Source organism: Daphnia magna, linkage group LG6 (assembly GCF_020631705.1).
Source record: "Daphnia magna isolate NIES linkage group LG6, ASM2063170v1.1, whole genome shotgun sequence".
In the NCBI taxonomy this organism is placed as follows: domain Eukaryota; kingdom Metazoa; phylum Arthropoda; class Branchiopoda; order Diplostraca; family Daphniidae; genus Daphnia; species Daphnia magna.
Window position 1 is genome coordinate 2,383,022 of NC_059187.1, and position 14,528 is coordinate 2,397,549.

General features: G+C 40.1%; 3 protein-coding genes across 4 annotated transcripts in view; 2 read left to right on the top strand and 1 right to left on the bottom strand.

Annotated features, from left to right (window-relative positions):
* Positions 1-1,423: 1,423 nt before the first annotated feature.
* LOC116925502 (pancreatic lipase-related protein 2) lies at positions 1,424-5,133 on the top strand. The gene is made up of 14 exons (XM_045174895.1): positions 1,424-1,604; positions 1,741-1,883; positions 2,129-2,242; positions 2,324-2,387; positions 2,508-2,593; positions 2,671-2,722; positions 2,809-2,877; positions 3,021-3,086; positions 3,163-3,213; positions 3,289-3,411; positions 3,594-3,872; positions 3,951-4,083; positions 4,622-4,813; positions 4,947-5,133. Exons 1-14 carry the CDS (start codon positions 1,424-1,426, stop codon positions 5,131-5,133), a joined length of 1,740 nt encoding a protein of 579 aa, XP_045030830.1.
* Positions 1,714-11,994, bottom strand: LOC116925513. Of its 2 annotated transcripts, XR_006647865.1 has the most exons (11): positions 11,763-11,994; positions 9,383-9,518; positions 7,327-7,469; positions 7,145-7,215; positions 6,971-7,035; positions 5,861-5,927; positions 3,956-5,759; positions 3,623-3,883; positions 3,330-3,540; positions 2,793-3,207; positions 1,714-1,901 (listed from the first exon to the last, which is right to left on the bottom strand). XR_006647865.1 is itself a non-coding variant. In XM_032932215.2 (7 exons), exons 1-7 carry the CDS (start codon positions 11,827-11,829, stop codon positions 5,580-5,582), a joined length of 729 nt encoding a protein of 242 aa, XP_032788106.2. In that variant the 5' UTR covers positions 11,830-11,994; the 3' UTR covers positions 3,951-5,579. The 2 variants fall into 2 exon arrangements, 1 of the variants encoding a protein (XP_032788106.2); XM_032932215.2 differs by lacking the exons at positions 1,714-1,901; positions 2,793-3,207; positions 3,330-3,540; positions 3,623-3,883 and having other exon boundaries at positions 3,951-5,759.
* Positions 11,995-13,681: 1,687 nt separating this feature from the next.
* The window catches only part of LOC116925510 (uncharacterized oxidoreductase ZK1290.5), a 1,811-nt gene continuing 964 nt past the window's right edge, over positions 13,682-14,528 (top strand). Inside the window, exons 1-3 of the mRNA XM_032932208.2 lie at positions 13,682-13,841; positions 14,196-14,320; positions 14,390-14,513. Of these exons, the coding sequence (XP_032788099.2) occupies positions 13,778-13,841; positions 14,196-14,320; positions 14,390-14,513 (313 nt within the window). The 5' untranslated portion in view covers positions 13,682-13,777. The remainder of the gene's footprint in view (positions 13,842-14,195; positions 14,321-14,389; positions 14,514-14,528) is intronic.

Genomic DNA, 14,528 nt, shown 5'->3' on the forward strand with positions numbered 1-14,528 from the left:
GGAAACGAAAAATGTCTGCAAGACAAAGGGGGAGGTGCAGCATAGACCAATTATTTTTCTGCCAAATTCGTTTTAGACATCAGCATATTAGGGAAATTTGTAACGGCGTCTAATGGAAAACATAATATTAGATGTGTGGTTGAAGAAAAAGAAAGTCTAACGTTTAAATCGATAATAACCTTTTTTTTTTATTATATACTGTACATATTGGTTAACTGCACTTCCTTTTAAAATGACATTTAAGTGCAAACCTTCGTGTTGGGATCGTGCAGTCTCGTGAGTAATTGAAAAGTCTTTCCCGCTGACAAGCAGACGATGGCAGCGTAGGACAGAATTCGCGGTACAAAGTTAAATTGTATTAACTATTTTTTGGCTATCAGCTAGTCACAAAAAGAAAAGTGACTGCATTTTCGATTAAAAGTGAAAGCGACATTTGTTATTTGCTGTTTCAGAAAATAGGCGGTAACACCATCACTTTTTTCACGAGACACACACATGGCGGATAAGTTAATTCACTTTTTTTTTGTTCTTGCTTAAATAGAGTGACATGCCAGCACGCACTGGCGCCCTTCAAAAAGGAGAGAACGAATAAACGGAATATTTAGAGAGAGAAACAAAAAGGAGGGTCTCGTGCTTTCACTTTCACTGGAGAGATCTGACGTCCAAGGACCGGCTTTAAAATACGACACGTAACAGTCAACCCCTCGGAGGCATCTGCTAAATTCACCTAACATTTAAACTTCAGGTAAGTACTTGAAACTCAATTTTAAAAAATAAAAACGTAGAAGATTATCGACATTTTGCATGTTGACCTAGATCTCAGGTAATAGATTTTCCCAAAGACGACCTTCTCCCTCCTTATCATTTATTTTCTGCCCTTCGAGATGGTTTTTACTTCCCCCCTCTTTGTTTCATTTTTTTTTTTTTTACCTATTTCTGCTTAATAGTAGCGTAACTGAATAGGGAGGGGGGAGGAAAGGTTGACCGAGAAAACTAAGCAACCAAAAAACGAACATAACCGAGAAGAGATAAAGAAAAATACAGGAATGAGGAAGCGCTTAATTGCTTTATGTGGGCGGGACTCGAATTTTTTTTTTTCTTTCTTCTTCTTGTATAGTTGTTGTGTGTGTGTGTGTGTATACGTTATGTATACACACTGCCTTGGTGAAGGTTGCGGTCATGAAGCATTATCATCAGGTTTTCTCTCCAAAATCCCTCCAGTCTCGTTCCAGCCATCTGTTCGGCTGGTTACTGCTTCTTTACTCTCATTTTTTTAAAATATTTCTGTTTGTTTGTGTTTTCCTCGTTTTTTTTTTTTGTTTTGTTTTCTATGTGTGAAAAGATTGAATAAGAAGCCCATTTTATTTTTAGATTTTAAAACGCTTGATTGCCTTATACCGAATTGTTTTATTGTTGTGCCAACATGTTGCGTTACTGGATAGTTTGCGTTGTGCTCTTGTGTTTTCATTGGATCGTCGATGCGGACGGATCGAACAATTATCCGCAATCTCTTCGCCATCATGGTCCGCAGAACACGAGTCTTCCACATCACGAAAGAACCACACGAGGCATCCGCACGGCCGTTTCCAACAAACCGACTGAACGTAAGAGAACAAATGCCAGCCTTCTTTCTTTTCTTTCTTTTTTCTAGAAACGAAACATTTAAAAGAAGAGATTTAAAATGAAAGAAACCGGGAGTCATTATGAACATACCATAACGGAGATTGATTGTTCGTGCAGGCTGCTACGGTACTTTCGGGTGTTATTCCGTTAACCGACCATGGACGTCGTCGAATAGGCCTATCAATAATTTTCCAGAAGCACCGGAAATTATACAACCGGCTTTTTGTTTGTATACGAGGCACAACCGGTCCCGGTGTCAGGTAATTTTTTTAAATTTCCTTTTAATAAAAATAAATAAAATAAAATAAATTGTCGGTATTAATATGTAACTCTTGACAATAACAAACAACAATCATTGTCCAAAAATAGATTTATGGTGGGATAACATAAATAAATTTTATTTTTTTGTTTTATGATTTTGGGCGGGATTTTTAAAAGTGTAAGAAAAATGATCCGCTTCATGTTTCGGTTTCTTTTCTTTTCATGCGAATGCGGGATGTTGCAGAATCTGGTGACGGGCGATGTAAATTCGATCCAGCGTAGCGGATTAGATTCATCTCGTCGTCTCTTGTTCATCGTTCACGGTTATCTCGAACATGGCAACAAGAAATGGATCAAGGTTTGCTGACATGTTTTTTTTCCCACACTCAATTTTGCCGACTGATTGCATTCATTTTCTCTTTTTCTTTAATTATCATAGAGGATGGTGGAAGAGGCCCTCATCTACGATAACATCAATGTTGTTGTGGTAGATTGGGTTAGTGGTAAGTTTCACTATATGGCACACATCCGGTTATTTATGGACATAAAACGTTTTTTTTTTTTTTTCCTTTTTTCTCCGTAATAAATTTCACAATCAACTCTTTTCTTTCCTATACATAAAGGTTCTGGACCACCATACACTCAAGCTGTGGCCAATATTCGATTGATTGGTGTAATGCTCGCTCACCTTACTTCTCTTTTTACACGTGCGTAGTCAACATTTTTGTTCTCTTTCCTCGTATACGATTTAAATTACCGTTTCTTTTGGGAATCAATTAAAAATAGGCTCAGTTCCAAGTGCCGACGGAGAATTGCCATATAACCGGACATAGTTTAGGTACGCACTTTCATCCAAAAACAACAACAACATCAACAACAAAATAGAAAAATAATAATCATATCATTACCTTCGTGAACACCCAGGAGCGCATTTGGCTGGATACACTGGTCAATATCTACGAGATCGAGGTCACATGCTTGGCAGGATAACAGGTAACAGTAGCCTTTTCGCACCTTTCTATATAACAAAACACAAATTTCTCATTTTTTCCCCCTTTCGTGTCATCCATACGGGGATTTGTAATCCGAAACCTCTACACTAATGATTTGTTTGATATAATGGTGCAAAAACACAGGTATGGATCCAGCTGATCCTTATTTCGAGAATACAGAACCTTTGATCCGGCTCGATCCTACAGATGGTAATATGTAAATAGAAATACGAGAGTTGTAGTCCCATTATTAACTATCTCTTTTTGATGGAACACACACTCAAAGCTCTTTTCGTTGATGTTATCCATACGGACGCTGGGCCAATCCTTTCTGGAGGTAAAAAAAAAAAAAAAAAAAAAAATGCAAAATGAATTTTTGATTAGTAAGAACGCTTTCATAATTGAATTATAGGATTGGGAATGATGCAGCCAGTGGGTCATATTGACTTTTACCCGAACGGTGGGGTTCGTCAGCCAGGCTGCGGGACGAGCGTCCTTGATTCGATCGAAAAGGAGCGTGGCAGCGTTCTCTATGGTATTAAAATAAAAAAAAGCCTTTTCGATCCCCTACCTATTTGTGATGAGACATTGTCTGGCTTTCTAATTCTACGAAGCCTAATTTGAATACAGCAAGTCGGAGCTGGTTGAATGATTAATTCACAACCTTGAAATCAGTTTTACAAATTAATTACTAATTCATATATGTATTTTTGAAAGGTTTGAGTCGATTCATCGGTTGTAATCACCTGCGGTCTGTCGAATTCTTCACCGAATCATTCAATTCAGCGTGTCCGTTTTTAGCTGTTCAATGTCCGTCCTTTGAAGATTTTCTTGAGGGAAGGTGTCATTGCGGCACGAACGCTTGCCACCGCATGGGATATTCCGCTGACCATCAATCGGTGGCATCATCTACCGGCCTCAACTGGCCCGGCCAACAGCAGACAGACGATTCCATTCAAATGTATCTGCTCACTCGGGACGATCAGCCATTTTGTTGTAATTTCTCCCTTTAAAAAAAAAAAAATGTTTGTTTTCTTCACAAATGAAATGAAATTTTATTTTTTTTTGAATTAGTGTACCATTATCGGGTGACGATCGTCATTTCAGACACGTTCGAGAGCATCCAACACGGTGGCGACAGAGGCTGGCTTTCGATTCAACTTCACGGACACAACCGGTCATCCCCACCGACTCGTCTCACTCCAGAGTAAAATAATAGATGAATTTTCTTTTGTCCTTTCGCTTTCTAATTATTCAAGTCTAGGACGAGCGCCTCCAAAAAAGGGAAAACTTTCATTTTTTGGTAGCATCTGGGCTTCCCTATTTTTGTTGTTTTCCCCTTTTTAAACTTCAAAAATAGGGACATTATTCATCTCTATGAATGAATGAAAGGGGATATGGCTTTGTTAATCAAATGTTACGTGCTTTCCAGCTGCGGAAATTGGCGACTTTCTTTAATCTTAAACATTTTTAAAGGGGGGCAATGTAAAAAGGTGGCGTCTTTTGGCGCTGTCGCCGTTATTATTGATGACTCTTCCATTACGCCCACTTGATTTATATACGCGTACACCAGAAATGGATAGAGACTTACACGAAAAGCTAACAAAAACAAACAAAACCCCCCCCCTCCCCCACCCGCAAATAAGATCTCCTTCTTTCCGGTTGCAATCTTAATAAAAAAATTGAAAAAAAAGGGGGAAAGCACAAATTCTTAACAATTAAAATTGCTTGCATTTTTCAAACAGGAATGTTCGTTTCGAACCGAGGAGAGCTTATTCTTACGTTTTGGGCTCGACGTGGTTGGGAGACATCAAGAGCGTCACGCTCGTGTGGACTTACTCATCCAGCGTTTTTAATCCGCTCACGTGGCGGATTCTTACCGTTCCGGCTCTTCACGTCAATCGCATTATCGTCCATAATTTAGAGTCGAACAGCAGGTATTTGAATAGGCAAACTACGTAGCCTTACTCGGCTTTGAAGGCTTTTGAATCATTAATAGTTAAACAAGTTGTTCTTTTTCTTACCTTTCAACTTTATTTGAATGCGTTTCTCATTTCGGCATGTTCGCAGTGCCGTGATTTGCGGAGAGGACACGCCCATCAGTTCAAAGGAATCGCGGCAAATGTTTGCCGATTCAAAATGCAGGCATCAGTCGTGGCTGCCGGCCGCGGGATCGTTTCATTTCCCCACTGACGAGACCGGTGCCAACGGGTTGAGGAAAAGCGGCAAGAGGAGCAGGCGATTGCAATTGGGTTGAATCTCCACCGAAACTCAAAAAAGAAATCAAACATGAAATCGATGCTGCAAAATAGGTAGACTAGCTTACAAAACTCTTACAAATGTCGCCAGGGAATCTATTACAACTGCCGAAAAAAAAAAAAATATTATTACACACGCAGACGAAGAAAATTATAAAAAAAAAAAAATGTGCGAAATTTGTTACTTGCAAAGTGATCTGACCGTTAAGTTGAGCTTTGGTCAGCCGACCACAAAATAAACCTGAAAAAAAAAAAATCCAAATCGTTTTTTGTTGTTGTGTGTGGAACAACTCGCTGATGAATTTATTTACAGACGATTAATTAAAATGGTGTACAAATAAATATGGACATCGTAGAAACAAATTTCTTTTTCAATTCAAACATTGCACCCTTACAAATTCAAAAACCCAAACTTTCAAAATCGCCTTTTATTTTATTTTTATTTTTATCGTGACGCAATGGAGATCGACAACCAGGTTGCCATGACGACCAGGGTCATCAGGAACGAAGAGGCGGTCGGGACGGTGGAATCGGATGCGCAAACTTCATCGAATTTGATCTTTTTGCAAGCGTTTTCGTGCACTTGCGACTCGGTCAACGTTTGCGCAACCCTCATCAAGAATAGCTGTCACAATGTATAGAAAGAAACGAAAACGAATGTTATTTGAATATTCAATTTGGAAAAGGATAAAAAAAAAAAAGATAATAATAAAAAACGAAATTTACCGCTTCTTCTTTGCGGCATTTGAATTGAGCCGCATAATAGACGCACCTCAGGAAACCGTGTTTGGCGCTGTGAACCAATAAGAAAAAACTATTTGTAGAGCTCGTGAATGTAAATAAAGCAAGAGAAAATCGCCAGAAAATAGGATCACCGTTTTCTCCATCGATTGACTTAGCATATCACATCGATTGTGCATACAATATTACGAATCATCATCCGCTCTACTCCTCGCACAAAACGCTTGTCAATAATAAAAATAAGGAAGACGAAAATTTGCGAGGGATAAAGAAAAAATGGATATAGCGTGTTTACATTGAAAATTGATGATCGCGACTACGTCACACATAAAAGAAACTCTATACAGTACTTATAAAGATAAAGAAGAAAAGAAACAACAAAAAGGGCTGAATAATAAAAGAATTCTTGTAGAAAATCTCGTCGGCTTCTGCAATCGATCGCCGAGTTTTGCTTTAAAATGAAAATGCTATTATTTAGTTTTCCCCAATAATCGTGAATGAACCTATCCGTTTAAGAGCACGAATCACGCAATTGGTGCTTTTAAACGCACACGAATCCCCTGGAAAAATGGAGAAAAGGTCGACTTCGATCAACCGCACACGCACACACAAACACACAAAACGATTGTCAATGAAATATGGCTTTAATATGCCAAGTGCTATACTGTATACACATACTCTCTGACGGTTATAGCTATTACTTATTCATGACCTATTCATCATCAAACCTTTCCTAAGGGAGGGCACCGAATGGGCTTTTTGGAAGCAATGCGTTATTCAAAACGAGCAATCTCCTAGATTGAAACTAGATGTTTTGGAAAGATTTACTAAATTATTACGGAGAGTGTGTGTGTGTGTGTGCGTTGCAAAAGAGACACACAGACGTGCCTCTTCCGTTTTAAATGCTCAAAGTTTCACGCGATTCATTAAAAACTAATGCGAGTGTGTCCGTAAAGTCTGTCAATGTCATCAACGTTCGTCCCATCAAGTTGTTGGCCCCACAAACCGCCATTCTTTAAAGAGCGAAAATCACGGTTGAAATGGCAAGCTATTCAAGTCCTTTGCATCTCAACGTAAACGATATGGTGGACTTACCAACAAAGGCCGAGATTTCGATCAGCTTTCGTGATGTTGGCTGCTATTTCTTCTGCGACCATACCCTGCACGGAACAAGAGTAATTGATCAGATAAAAACCCGGAAAATTGCAAATGCCATTGATACCAACAAGAAACAAACAAAAAACAAATGAAAAATGATTAAAAGGAGACCTGGAAATGATAAGCGCAGCGTTCCCAATCGTCGGACGTGCCATGGAGACAGCTCTGATGTTGCAGAAATTCTGAACGGATCCATCAACAGAGAAACACGACATCAAAAAGAGTTTTTTTTTTTTATCTTTCAAATGGGCATTTACAAATAACGCAGATAATGCGAAAGAAAATCCATTTACCCGACTGGAAAACAGGATCGTCGCATAGAAAAGCGAACGTGTGCTGAGCTCCAGCAACTGCCCGTTCCATCTGCAGCTTTTGGCGTTGATTTAGACATTGATCTTTGAACTCATCGATGCACGACATGCCCACTTTGAAGACCCTGTTAAACATCAACATCAAATCCATCATCATAAATCTATTTAGTAGACTTTTTTATTGATGTCGTAATCCATTTAATAAAACAACAGCGCAAAGGGCTCCTTTCTCCTAATCCATAGATTGAAGATAAATGACTCGCATTCTTAGCTGTCTTCCTCTTTCCAGACAGCTGTGTTAATGGGGTTAGTTAAGTCGCTTTTTGGGCAACGGCCATAGTTGAACACTAACACGACCGATCGCCTAGGAAACGCTACAATAACCAACGCAGCTGGAAGGAAAGAAAAAAAAATGCCCTATCACTATCGAAGACTAAAGGGAGCCAAATTTTAAGACCTTTTTTACAGACTCAGACAAGCGCCAGAAATTGACGGGGAACATGGCCGTTAATGACACACAGCCGATGTAAAAAAATAATAATAATTTATACAATGGAAGCGCAAACATCTGCGGCAGGCAAGCTGTTAATTCTTTTTTTTTTTTTTATCCGGTAGGATTCGGGAATTTAAAAGAAAAAATCCATTTAAATCTCCAGGCGGGGTAAACTTTTTGTGATGGAAAATGTTTCAAGGTGGAATTCATTTATCACAAGAGACCCTCTCCAACGCGTCGTGTTCGGACATGGCAAACTGTGATGAATTCCCCGCCACTCGCTTTGAAGATAATGAAGCGATTCGCCATCAAAAGCAGCTCAATGGAAATGATTGGGGAGAAGAAGAAGGTCATCGTTCATCCGCTGAGCGTCAACATGGAAATCATCGTGAGCTGCAAGAAGAATGTCGTTTTCACGGATGAATCAATGTCAACGGTGTGTCCCGCCTTGTGAAGGAAATAAAAAAAAAAGTTGGAAAACTTCCAGGTGCGCAAACATTTTTTTTTTCCCCTTTTCTTTTTGGACGCGCTAGTCTTCAAAAGAGGAAAGTTTTATGTCGATCAATCGGTGCATCCAACCGGAATCACGGCCGGAATAATTTACAAATAAAAATGTAAAAAAAAAACGAGATCACAGAGAAATGCCATTTGATATTTTAAAGAAAAGGGGAACTCTTCAATTTATCTTATGTTATTCGTCGAAATTCAAATGAATACGCGCCGTGGTTAAGCAACTTCGTTTGGTGATTTACTTTGAACAGAGTTTGCCCATCGGTTAGGCGCTTATTATTAGTCGTGCAAATAATCAAAACGCGAAAAAAAAAAGGGCTTTAAACTTTAGGCTTTTCAACTTTACTGGGGGAAACACATTTTTTTTTTTAAAATCAACCCACGACTCTTTTCTTCTCCAGTTGATGACGACGACACAATCGATAATAACGATGACAAAGTACGAAATAAAAGTCAAATTTCTTGGCCTCCCCCTCAGCTGCTCCTCCCCCACTCTCTCTTGCGCACGCTGTTATTATACGACAGCGAACGATGAGTGATTTGAACAAGATGTCATTGTTCGTTTCCTGGGCAGCTTGTTCACCCCCCCTTTGAAGTATATCTTCATCAGCAATGGCAAAAGAGCAGGCGCGCCATACTAATTGAATCTCATTCGCGCTTGCGGGGACTCCCTCACCGCTCTGAGCAAAAAAATTTTGTTTTAAATGACAAAAAAAAAAATCGCATGTCTATGGCTGTACTGCCTGGGCGGCACGTACCGGCGTACGTGCGTGAGTCATACCCTTCCTTTTTCATTGAAAACAAGCGACCCAATTTATTATTTTTCTTCTTTTCTTTAAAGGATTCCTTACGTCCACATAAATCATGTGAACGTTAAGTCTCCAGAATTGAACGTATCGCTCTATGAAAATCAATAGAAAATGAAAATGAAAAATCGTCATGTTCTTTGCGGTTTAAGCTCAGACGCGCCAGGCAAGACATGTGTCTGTTACGACGCAGAATAGACGTAAGAACGTAATGTTTATGGACTTACGAGCGCAACGAGCTTGGACAGCCTCCTTGGTCGATGGAATTCCTTTGGCCATGGCTGGGCTGTTTAGTAGAGGTTCGATGGCTTCCAGACACTGGTCCAGCGTGGTCCGGTTGCAATTGACGGCCGATTGGGCAAAGCCTGTAAAAAAAAAAGAAATAAAATAGAAAAATGGCACTTTTATTGGTTGTTTTCTTTCTTCTTCTCAGCCAAGCGAAATGATTTGAGCTTTAATTTTCAAAGAGAGAAGCGTGTTCTCGTGTCGCCGAGGGCAATTGCACGCGGCCATCAAATTCTAGTAGCCCCATTTCTCGACTCAAGACGATGTCGGAAAACAATTAAAAAGAAAAATGCGGGAACATGTTGTACACAATATCCCAAAAGACGTACTGTACGTACCAAATCAAATCTAAGGGAATAAAAATAACCAAATAAGAAAAAATACGCGAGGAAATTTCCTGTTGGATAAGAGCAACGACAGTCGTGCAATTTTCAAAGGATGCGGCCTAAACATTGCCGAAATATTGACACACCAAGTCCATGCGTTGTACGATATCTCCCACTTCTTGTATGCCTGACGTTTTTTTTTTTTTGATTCGACGAACACGTGGACGTTGCATTATCGGGAAAAGTGTCCATCCACGTCGTGCTCGAGAAACGAATACGGGTGTCGTTTCTCAAGGACGGATCATCAACAGACTCTCTTTTCCTCTCTGTCTCTCGAGAAAAAAAAAGAAGAATGAAATAGAGACTGGACGGTCTATATCGAGCAGGCCCTTCGTAGATATATAGTGGGGCAGCTATTATTCTTGTCTTGATTCTACATAAAGTCGCTGTCGAAATGGCCGGTGATAAAAAGCTGGGCACGTCAACGTTTGTAGCCGCCAGTCCGCCTCTCTGTATTCAATGTTTATTATTAGAATTCGTTTTCTTTTGGGAGAGACGCAATAGTTAAGAAAAATAAGAAAGAACGAATTATTACTACAATTTCGCCACAAAAGAAACTTTTGAATGAGCCCCGCCCGATCGGCTTGTCAGTTCTTTTTGTCATTTTAAAATTCATTTCGAGGACTTGAAAATGCGCCTCAAAAAAGGGCCGCTCCTAACGAGAATATTTGTGACAACTGGATTTTAAAGAAAAGGGAGAGAAAGAGACAAATTGAATTACATGTCCGAACACGATGATGATGATGAAAGTGGAGCAAATGATTTCACCCATTCGGATGTAGACAAGCGCGTCAAATTCCAGCCGAGACGCGAGTCATTCAATCACAAAAGAAAGAACCTCATTTTCTATGGAACTGCAATTTAAATTTGATTACCGCCCTTTTTTTTGTCTTTCAAAGTTGAACTACATTTTCTTAGTAAAAAAAAGAAGGCAGACTACCGGTACGCAATAAAAGGTGATACGCAACCCCATGTCCCGCTGAGCTGTTCCAAACTGCCTCTAATATATTTCTCTTTTTCTTCCTTGTTTCGCCTACACACACACACAGGAGAAGCGGGGAGACCCCTAGCTAAAAATACATAATCAGCTATGTGCTAACAGAAGCCCCTCGGCAAACAACTTTTCGGGTTCATCTATTTATTATGTATGCACAGATAAGGAAGAGAACGACCGCCGGTGATAACATTATGATTCTTATCTTTTGGAAAAATATCGAAATCATTGCGTTCGATGATTATTGTACCCAAAATAAAACGGGGGGAGGTGAAAGAAGATCACGGCGGAAAAATCCCGACTCCCTCAAGAGAAACTGGAAATGATTGGACGTTGCCAGGCAAGAATGGGGAAAACGTGTTTAACGACCGGGAAAATTTAATAAACTGATAGAAATAAAAAAAAAGGGAAGTAGAAAAGAGATACATCGGCAAGGAATTTAAATAGAATTCCCACGGCATCCATAAGTGGCTAGGAACACGCCCATAAAAAGATTTTCCAGCTTCTTAATTTCATCGACTATCGCCGCCCGTAATGAGCAAAGCGGGAAATTCAAATTTCGCTCAATAATAAAAAAATTAACAGCTTAAAAAAGAAATACCACTAAAGTACATTAATCTTTTTTTTTAAAGCGCGAACCCAAACCACATAATTATTTAAAAGAAAATAAAAATGGAAACTGTCGCATACAAGGATCGTCAATCAAAATTCGCCCCACAATTTCGTCGAGGATCGTTACATTTTCAACGACGCCGTTAAAAGCGCATTTTCATGAGAATGATGAATTATTTGAATAACTCCGCAGCGGGACGCAACTGCTTTTTTCCTTCCAATAGCTTTAGTCGGATAATCATCCCTGTTATGACTGATGAACAAACAAACAAAACAAAACAAAAATGCGAAAATGAATGAGAAAATAAATATTAAAAAAATCCCAACATTACCGACGAAAAGAAAAGCCACCAATCCAGCCGCTAAGATGATAGTCTCCATCAAGACCAGAGGCCCCATTACATTTGATAACAATTCGATTGCTACCGATTCCCCTTTTTCCAATCAAAAAACAAACGGCGATGGCTGGCGACAGCTGGACGAAGCCGACTGACTATCTTCAACGAGTTAGCACAACTAGATATAGTCTATACTAAACGCACACATCTTTCCCGTGCTGCTTCTATGACTGTGTGTATATATATATATATATGTACAGAACGCGTGCTAGCGCCCCTCATCTCGTCAGATCTCTGGAGCACAGATGCGGAAAAGAGGAGGGATTTAAGTGTGACCGTATGCGCAGGACTGCGGGACGAGATTATGCCACCGCCGGTGTAGATGTCGCCTTCGCACAATAGATATTGTAAACAATACCTTCGATACATAATGGATTTTGTTTTTCTCGTATAAATGGAAAGCGTCGGTTTGATATGAAAGACGATGATATCCACTACCATAGAGGGGTGGCAGAGATTGAATGGAGATTTGACAGATACCGTTGTCACCCAAAACATGTCCGTTTCAGAAATCCATTGAAATAATGAAAGGGAAGAATTTTGTTTTTTTCCAAATTCCGGATATGTTTTGGATATTAAAGGCGCAATAGCGAAACAATAACTTGGCGCATTTCCTGCGGCAAGATTTTTCTCAGCGAAAAAAACAAAAACGAATCGATCGGGATGCAATTTCTCTAAACAGCACGTGGGTGTAACCCTGTATATTTTATAAACGCAGTTTGATTTGGGTAATATCGCACTCGACAAGAATTGCAAAGGATACATAGACAAAATCTTCAGCCTTCAAAAAAAAAAAAAAAAATTTAAATTCGATGGATATTCAGGAACACGCGCACACTCCATTAGCGAACCAATGTCAACACGAAGAGCATCAACACATAAAAGTTCCCCCCCCCCTCCCTTTTTTCTAAAGAAAAACCTTGTTATGCATCCAAGTTAAGATAGCGGAGTTGTTACTAAACTTGCGGCTAAAGTGCTGGTTTCTGGATGCAAATAACCCTATATCAAGGCGGTACTTTTGGGCCGGGGCCCATCTCCTCATCATTTCAATGTTTGACATTTAGACAATGGACCAGGCGCAGTTGTCGTACGCTGCGACATCAATGGAAATCGGCCACCATGTTTGTTGAATCCATTCGTTACTATTACTCAGTTTAGCCGAACAACCAAACTAATAGAGCACTTCCACATGAAAGCTCCTTGGTTATATTTCCCCCTTGCCTTCCACAAAAGAAATAGTTGCTAACTAAGCCTTTTGTGTATAAACAACGGGCAATCAGCGCTGATTGTAGCTCTACCATTACAGGCCGGTCGACATCCCCACCACAAGCGGAATCTTCTCCTTGATGAGGTCTACTCATTTTGAATTTGCCGCTTCCCCCTTTTTTTTTTATTGACTACCCACCCAAACAAGAAAAGCCTTTTTTAGATGGGAAGGGACATCATTTAGTGGTTCATCAACGGACACAAGAGAAGCTCACACACACACACACAAAAGTACTGAATTCAATACTCGTTTTTAAAAAATCTAAAATCAAAATTGGGAACTTTCCCGAAATAACTAAGGGCTTCTATCACGCGAACCAGGGTTGCCTGTTTGTGGCAAAGTTTTTGTATAGACGGCTTAATTGCTTACTGCGTCCATGCCGAAATCGGCTTAGTAGAATAAGATGCCGTCCAATTTGAGATTCTTTAAGATTTAGTTAGTTTCCAGGTGAAGGTCTAGCAAAAAACATATTGAATGTCAACCGTGACGTTACATCCCCGCGGCAAAGGGGGGAGTTGGTAAGATCTTGTATGATCCCCGGGATTGAGCAAAAAAAAAAAAAAAAAAGAAATTTCCACCGTCGCCACCGTCGGTCGATAATAATAACTCGGGAGCCAACAACATCGTCCAAAAAGACTGCTGACCGAAGATTGTAGGAAAGAACAGTGATCATCGCAAGCAAATGGCGTCGTCTGAAAACTTTGTAACACTACCTAACGGTGTCCGAATGCCAATTTTCGGCTTGGGTAAGTTTTCGCGAAAACTATCGTACGTAAAATGTGTCTGTCACTTTACGGCAATACGTCGGTGGTGGGGAAAAAGAGAAAGAAAAATCTCTTACCTTGTTGTAGACCCTCAATTCCTTCTGCTCAGTTCCATTCGTATCTGTTAATCTTCTTCACACGTGTGTGCCTTTGTCCTGCTGGAACCACGGCTCCTTTCCAGTGTGCATTTAATGCCTGGTGAGAACAGCCAACGATACAGAAAATGACCAGCTGGTGATTTCATTGCAATATTTTGGACTGTATACCTGGCCATTCCGAATGACGCACGAACCGCGTGAGCCTATTGAATCCGCTTTACCCTATTTTTCATTGCAGGTACATCCCATGGTGGAGGATATAACCAAGACTCTGTCATTTTTGCGCTGCGTGAATGCAACTATCGGCTGATTGATACTGCCCGGCGCTACGGATGTGAGCATCTGATCGGACAGGCAATCAAGGTACGTCCAGTTCAATAAAAAGATTTTCCTGGAATGGAAAAGAAAATGTTGATGATACGCGGGTTGCAGGAAAGCGGTGTCCCGCGGGAGTCTGTTTTTCTAGCGACTAAAATGTGGCCAACGGATTACGGAACGGAATCAGCAATTCAGGCGGCAAAATTGAGCCTCACCAAACTCGACACTGATTACTTGGGTAATTTAAAAACAA

Coding starts and splice junctions, on each gene's coding strand:
- LOC116925502 (XM_045174895.1), top strand. CDS start 1,424: ATGTTGCGTTACTGGATAGTTTGCGTTGTGCTCTTGTGTTTTCATTGG. Junction 3,087..3,162: donor CCGGCTCGATCCTACAGATG/GTAATATGTAAA, acceptor ACACACTCAAAG/CTCTTTTCGTTGATGTTATC. Junction 4,814..4,946: donor AATTTAGAGTCGAACAGCAG/GTATTTGAATAG, acceptor GCATGTTCGCAG/TGCCGTGATTTGCGGAGAGG.
- LOC116925513 (XM_032932215.2), bottom strand. CDS start 11,829: ATGGGGCCTCTGGTCTTGATGGAGACTATCATCTTAGCGGCTGGATTG. Junction 9,519..11,762: donor GGTGGCTTTTCTTTTCGTCG/GTAATGTTGGGA, acceptor TTTTTTTTACAG/GCTTTGCCCAATCGGCCGTC. Junction 7,216..7,326: donor CGATCCTGTTTTCCAGTCGG/GTAAATGGATTT, acceptor GGATCCGTTCAG/AATTTCTGCAACATCAGAGC.